The sequence below is a fragment of the Plectrocnemia conspersa genome, unplaced genomic scaffold (assembly GCF_051122295.1).
Source record: "Plectrocnemia conspersa isolate PC_06_02 unplaced genomic scaffold, ASM5112229v1 ptg000011l, whole genome shotgun sequence".
Classification (NCBI taxonomy): Eukaryota; Metazoa; Arthropoda; class Insecta; order Trichoptera; family Polycentropodidae; genus Plectrocnemia; species Plectrocnemia conspersa.
The window spans coordinates 7037358-7044893 of record NW_028277175.1 but is presented as its reverse complement, the minus strand read 5'-3'; the positions used below and the strand labels follow the sequence as shown (position 1 = coordinate 7044893).

The 7536-nt window shown below is 32.1% G+C and overlaps 1 protein-coding gene and 1 long non-coding RNA gene across 6 annotated transcripts; one reads left to right on the top strand and one right to left on the bottom strand.

Moving 5' to 3' along the window:
- Positions 1-119: 119 nt before the first annotated feature.
- Positions 120-642, bottom strand: LOC148229285 (uncharacterized). The gene is made up of 2 exons (XR_015811266.1): positions 566-642; positions 120-474 (listed from the first exon to the last, which is right to left on the bottom strand). It is a non-coding gene; the product is annotated as an uncharacterized LOC148229285 (long non-coding RNA).
- A 5-nt stretch (positions 643-647) lies between these two features.
- Positions 648-6435, top strand: EndoB (SH3 domain containing GRB2 like, endophilin-B). Of its 5 annotated transcripts, none has more exons than XR_015811264.1 (8): positions 648-896; positions 2206-2442; positions 2504-2700; positions 2760-2823; positions 2920-2955; positions 3102-3292; positions 3856-4585; positions 5117-6435. XR_015811264.1 is itself a non-coding variant. In XM_088196516.1 (8 exons), exons 1-8 carry the CDS (start codon positions 834-836, stop codon positions 5225-5227), a joined length of 1041 nt encoding a protein of 346 aa, XP_088052642.1. In that variant the 5' UTR covers positions 648-833; the 3' UTR covers positions 5228-6435. The 5 variants fall into 5 exon arrangements, 3 of the variants coding, with proteins under 3 accessions (XP_088052642.1, XP_088052641.1, XP_088052643.1); XM_088196516.1 differs by having other exon boundaries at positions 2923-2955; positions 4441-4585; XM_088196515.1 differs by having other exon boundaries at positions 4441-4585.
- Positions 6436-7536: the final 1101 nt, after the last annotated feature.

Genomic DNA, 7536 nt, shown 5'->3' with positions numbered 1-7536 from the left:
TTAGGAATCTTTTCTGAAATCGACTTTTTCCCGTGTTGGTTTGTTGAGTTTGACTTAACATTTCATTCAAAATATAACAACAATTTTCGGTAACCCATATTCTAATTAAAAACTTTAACTGTGTTATTTATATGTTCACTAAATATAAGCGTAAATTTACAATTTAATCTTGCCTATAAAAATATCAAATAATGATGTGGGGGCCTACTTATGTATGTATTTATTTTAATATCTCCAAAACTTGGCGGCACTCTGATACCTAACATTGACGTGACGGCAGCGGAGGGTAGAAAGATTCTTATGGTGGACTTCAACAGGTAGGTATCTTTACCGATATTATTACAAGCTGCTGATATGAGATTATCAGTCAATGTATATTCAAATCGAATTTTGGTCAATAGGATAACACAAAAACAATTATCCTTTCTCAGAAGTCAAAAATCGTCGTCAAAAGCAATAAAATCGTGTCGGCGCCTAGTAGACAAAATAAAGTTAATTTAGGTATTTCATATATAAAATAAAATAGTAGAAATCTGTTCGATATAACCCCCAGTCGGAAAATTACCGCGGACCGGCGAAAAGGCTCTCGGCACCACAGCTGTCATCGCAGCGCTAGTGATGTGCGACGGATAGTGCGGTTACTATTTGTGTATTGCGGTCTTCGATCGAAGCCGACGGTGAAACGAGAGAGACAACGTCTGAGTTGCGATTCGGCTGAAATGTTCGGCGTCTAGCGTAACGAGAGGGACAGGCCGCCCACCGCCGCCCAGCCGGACTAGATCGCCGTTTGCGGTCCCTTTACAGCCGTCTCGGGTCGATACCGCCGCCTCGACATGGAGTTCAACGTCAAGAAGCTGGTGAAAGAGGCCGGAAGTTGCCTCAGCCGAGTGGTGCAGGTAAATCCCCCTTCGTATACTTCGTTACGTGTCTTTGGACAGTATTCGTTTGTTTGCGCAACTTTGTGTACTTTAGCCGTCGCTTATTACTACTGTCACATATTGTTTTATTTCATTTCTATTATATTATATGTGACATATTTGATGACAATCTACAAATATACTGGATAATTGGTTTAAGCTTCTAGTTGCTAAGATCCGCATTATGTGTACAACACAAAAAAACATTCAATTTGTGAATTGGACGTCTGCCAATTTATAGTGCTACCCCAGAAATCGGTTTGAAAACCAATTATTTTACAAATTCGAATCTTGGCGGTTTGGAATAAGACTTTATTTTATTTTAAATGAAACTGTCTTATTTTTTTTGAGGTAGTCCTTGAGTTACGATGATTCAACTTAAGAACATGACATATAATAAATATTGTGTCTGTTCTGTATATATTTAAATCAAATACAGTGCAAATTATTTAATACCACTGAATTGCTATTTGAAAATATATTATTTTTGTAAAATTAGACTAATTAGGTTATAAAATTAGGTATTGATTGACATCTTCAAATTTTGTGTTTAAATATGGACTGGATAAGAAGTTATGATTATTTTTGAAAGTTTTTTTTTCGAGCGCCTGGCATCAATATGTTAATTGTCTTAATTTTGGTTCTTTTTTATTAATTTTTAAATTTCACTTTTTGTTATATACTGTTTAAACATTTGTAGAACATTCTACATAATTCCGCTTTAGAAATTGCCATTTAAACAAAGGCACTTTATGAATCAATCCTCGAAAGAATTTACTTTTTTAATAAAATGCATTGTACCAAAACCCACAGAATTAGAAATTGCCAGTAGACATTCGAAAATGTAAGCATTGAACGTTTACGAGAATCTTCCAGAGGCTTAACCTTAAACATTGATTAGTGAAGTCAATTTTTCTATAGCCGTTAGTCACCATTGAACAATGTCATTGTACTAATTGAAACGCACGGTTAAGAAAGACTGGCATTGTCATGCTCAAGACAAAGACTTTATTCTCATTAGTATAGTTTTTTATATGCGTTTATTTTAATTGTAACAGTTGAAGTCCTCAATACAGCTTAAAATGTGTACTAATTCCATACAATCACTTTTTCCTATTATTTATCTCAGTCAAGATATGGATGCTTAATGCTACTATATATAGAGCTAAATACTTTTATCAAATATGGTTCAAAAAATAATATAAATTTCCATATTCAGATATGAAAACGGAAATATTTATCTTTTTTATTTTTAGAATGATTCCAACTATTTTATTTTTGTAATCAGCTAACGGAAGAGAAGCTGGGAACATCGGAGAAAACCGAGCTAGATGCGCAGTTCGAGAGTTTAGCCGAACGCTCCGACGTAACAAAACAATGGACGGAGAAGCTGGTAAAAAATACAGAGTCGGTGTTGACGCCGAACCCCGGCAACCGAGTCGAGGACTTCATATTCGAAAAGATAGAGAAGAAGAAGCCCAACCGTCTGAGCAATCTGGAATATTTAGGCTTGGACATGATCGAGGTACATGAGATGCAATTATGCGTTGTTTTGAAATATGTGCATTAACCGGTTGTGATCTTAGGCCGGAAACGAGTTTGGACCCAACACTCCGTACGGAAGCGCTCTGACCAAAGTCGGCGCAAGTCAACAGAAACTCGGACAATGCGAGCGAGATATGATCGGTTCGGCTGGAATTTGTTATATACAACCATTAAGAAAATTCCTGGACGGAGAAATGAAGACCGTTCTTAAAGAGAGAGTAATTCTCGAAGGCAAAAGGTAGTTCTAAATTTAAAAAAATATATTATAACTTAATTAAATTTCTTAATTTTTACTAGATTGGACCTCGACGCTTGTAAAAACAGAGTGAGAAAGGCTCGCAGCATGATCGGCCAACAATCGGTAAGTGCATCAAACTATCAAATCTTTACACTACGATAAGAATAGATGATAATTGAAAAGCTACATTAATCAATGTTTTTATCACGCTCATAAAAGAAGGACGGTATCACACCAGAGTTGATGTTAGAGCAGGTAATCAATCGGTTATGTGGTATTTAATAAGAGTATTTCAGAATTGCTATCGATGTATCAAAAACAGTAATGTGATTCTGGGAAACACTGCAATATGTTTAATACATAATTGGATATGTTGGATTGATCGTTTTTTTCAAATGTAGGCAGAGCGCGATTTGAGAGTGGCGCAGTCCGAATTTGACAGACAAGCCGAGATTACTAAGCTGCTTTTGGAAGGCGTCGCTAGCTCGGGAGCAGCTCACCTCCGTCACTTGCACGAGTTTGTCGCCACTCAAGTTAGACACTACGCCCAGTGCCATAAGATCATGCAGGATCTGCAGAAGGATCTTGTAGCGTAAGTATCACATCATATTTCTATAAATGAAGGGTGGAGATTGGTCGCATTGTCGCATTTTAAAAAGTAGTTTATGCTCTTAGATTTCATCGGTTCTCTAAGACATAAAACCACCTGCCGTATTAGCTTTACTGTCAGAATCTTTTTACTTAAATCTAAGCATTGTAATCCTTTTAAAATTCTTGCTAATTGTTTATCTTTACATGAACCTTGTTTCAAGGAATGCATATTTTAAATGCAGTACGTCAAATATATGGTTTACATGTAAAAAAATTTTTTCCTGGATGTATTCTACAAATATTACAAATTATATTTTGGTTGTTTTGCATTTCGCTTGAAGAACCCACTAGTATAATAAATTTGTATACTATGGATAATCTAACAATGTATTGCTTGGGACGAAGTTATTCATATTGGTGGGATATGAAGTGTCTGTGGTCAATAATGCATATGATGCAGAGTATAAAATTTATAATGCGACTTATCTACGTTCTCTTATCATAACTTATACACACGCACACATATAGCACAAACATTTTTAACAAGCTTTTTTTATGATTCAGCGAGGTGGATGCACCTCGGCTCAGGCTCAATAGTGAAGATTTCGACACCGAGGGGTCCTCACAAACTGTATATAACACCAACTAACTCGTGCCTTTGCCAGACGATAAATCGTCACACTCGATTGCAATATTATGTTAATAATTTAACTTACACTATTCTTTGCAAAATCTTTATAAATTACATTACACTCTTTAACTATTTTCGCATTATAATCTATTCATTATTAATTAATATTCTTAAATTATTAAAAAACTTAATATTATAAATTATCACATTTATTATATTATATTTACATTAAACAACTACTACATATACTATTATGATTAATTAAAAGTTTTGACTATTATATTCTTATAAACTTTGTTTAGATCTTTAAGTCAATCTTTGATATTTATGAATATTTATATTTTCGTTGAATCTCAAATATCTATTATTTTTTTTATATACATATACTTATTTTACTCTTTAGAATATAAGGTTTTGAAAAGTTATTTTTATTATATATTACATATATTTGTATAATGATATATTGCAATTTTTTGCTCGTTTAAATAATTGTTTGTTGGTGTTATGTTGTAAATCAGGATGGGGGGCCCCTCGCCTTATACCGCCGTCAGCGCCACTGATACGATGGACAGTCCACCGGGTTCCCCGAGTTCGATGAAAGCGCGCGTCCTCTTCGATTACGATGCCAAAGATTCGACGGAGCTAAGTTTGATCATTGACGAGGTAATTCAACTGAATTTTTTTTTTAAATCTGCGAATCTGGCATCAACATACCCCCCCACAATAAAAAAATAATTACAATTAATAGTTATACAACATCCACCGTATTCGCTTTGGATTATCACCTTTGTAAATCATTCGAGTTTTTGCTTCGAAACAATATTTATTTAATATACCTTATATAATAAAATTTGTAAATACAAAAGTTAATATGTTAACTAATAAATTAACATTTTGACTTGACTTCGTTTAGGGTACAAGCGTATTTATTGCACTAAGACTAAAGTTTTTAGTATTTTAATTTTACTAAGAGAATCTCCTTTACAATTTAACATATTTACTATTGTTGAAATTGTTTCTGTGAAATTTTGTAAATAAAATTATAAAACTGTATGGTAAATTCATGATAAAACAAGAGTACTATTAAGTTCTATACAAACGTTCTTGCTCCCATAAAATGTTATAAAATCTCTGAAATGGTTATGAAAAGTTAAACAAAAATAAATATTTTTAATATGTTTGGATTTATTACAGGTCTTATCAGTGTGGGAATGTATGATTCCTGACTCTGACTACATGATTGGCGAAAGGGGGCTGCAGCGCGGCCGCGTACCTAAAGCATATCTTGAAATTCTTCAATCATAATGTGTTTGATTTGAACGATTGATTCGCGTCAAGTATGATTCCAAAGCAAAATACTCATTCTGAATATTCTCGCGCAAATCGAATACCCTTTACTTATCATTAGTAATATTGTTATATTCAATTATCTATCGTTGAACTAAAATAAAGAATAATCTCGATTATTTCCTACTACTAATATCGCATATATAGTTTATTTATGAACATTGTTTTAACATGCATTTTTTCTAAATTTATTTATTGGATCGGTGTAAATAATATCAAGAAGTAAAGAATGGTATATAATTGATGTAATACAAAAATTGCGATTTGATAATGTCGTACATTGTGATGTGTTTAATACTTTGTTCCTTATATATGTATTATAGTTTATGCAAAAAAGTTTAGTTTTATTCGTTGAAAATGAAGCTCGAATTATAAATCTAAATTTTTTTAAAGATAAGTATAATATATAAATTATTTATTAGAATATCTTTGCTCACGTAGCTATATTGTATTATCGGTTTAGAAATATTTTTTTATCTATTATACATCATATTTTTTGCATTTATTTTATTATATAAATATCGAGCTGAATCTGTTATTGTGATATGTATTTGCTGAGCCAATTTATATATCTTCCATTCTAAGGAACTTAGCGACTAGTCAACTGTTGGTAAAAATCACTAATGTATCTATCGTCTATCTAACGCGTAAAACTTTGCATTCTGCGTATGCGAATATATGAAATTAAAAAATAAAAAATGTTAATGAATCGTTAGTCATGTTACCTAGAGATGAAATTATTGTTAATATGAGAATGCACTGTTACGATGACAATATATTATAATATCCTAGAATGTAATTTGGCATTTCATTATATAAAATAATATATACATATTTACAAAATGTCAAAAAATAATGCTTTTGATGTTGATTTGTTGATCAATTGTGTCAATTTTGCACCGAAACCCAGTTTGCAACGAAATGCCGTCAATTAATAATTATTAACGACATAGTTTATTGTATCGTAAGCTGTTAGTTGACGCTAGAGGTTGTTTATTTTAATATTTTTTTGGGAAGGCTCGATAGTCTTTAGGTACGGCACCCAACGTTATGTAAGCATCGTGCGCGACGGCTGCGCTAAAAAAAATTGTAAACTATCACGATATAAAATTTTAATTGTGACATATTAGTAAAATTTACTGACAATAAAGTGTTGTTAGAACTAATGTGTTTTTTATTTTTTCTGTAAGATTTAAAAAAAAAATATTTAAAATTTTATTGGAGATTTATTGAGATTCGTGTATAGATTCCAAGTGAAGATAAAACATCGATAACAAAATCAATATAAGATTTTTAGGATAATATTTCTTCTTCGATAGAATTGTTTGAATCAACAGCGGTAAAATGTAAGGATTTGCATCATCTTTTGTCTCATTAATTGAATACTCGTAAAATAACTGAAATTGGAGTTACTGCTCATTAATTTCATTGTTTTATATTCTATTTGAAACAGACAGTGAACAACATCATTGATGTACTTTTATAAGTGTCTTCCGAGAACGTGTATAATTTGCAAAGCGGTAACTTAATTCTTTACGTAACTAAGTTTTTATGTTCGCTCATCACAATATAGCGTCCAAAATTATGCTGAGGTTTTTCACATATTAGCATATAGCAAGATTTCATGACTGGGGAGGGCCATTCTCCCCCTCGAATTTGGCCAGAAAAATGCATATCATTTAATGAAATACTATGAATTTTAATAAAATCGAAATATTGACCACCGACTGGCCAACTTTTGCTCCCCCCCCCCCCCCCTCTGGAAAAAGCTGAAATGACGTCCCTGATTCTAAACCAGAAATTCTCAAAGAAAATCTAAAAAAACAATATTTTTTAAATATATCATTTCAGTGAAATCATATCAGAATACATTTTCACCAGTAGATATATATTTTTATCAATTATAATTTATCTGGCAGGTGGTAATAAAAGTATGATTTCAACTTTTCCATATGTGGTAATATATACATTTACATACTTTATATTATTTATTTACATGCAATGTAAAAATGTTGCAGTGAATGTGTATTTTTCAGTAGTTATATTTTCACTAGTGAAGTCCAAATACATTTTCACCAGTAGTTATATATTTCTAATCGTGAAAATATAATTTTAACTGATAGGCGCTAATGAATTTATATACTGCTCTAAAATGAATCTGAAAACTCAATTTGACTTGTGAAACGGCAATGTGCTGTTCAAACCCAAACTTAACTAATGAAAGTTCTAAAACTAATTATAGTTTTAGAACTTTTATTAGGTCAATT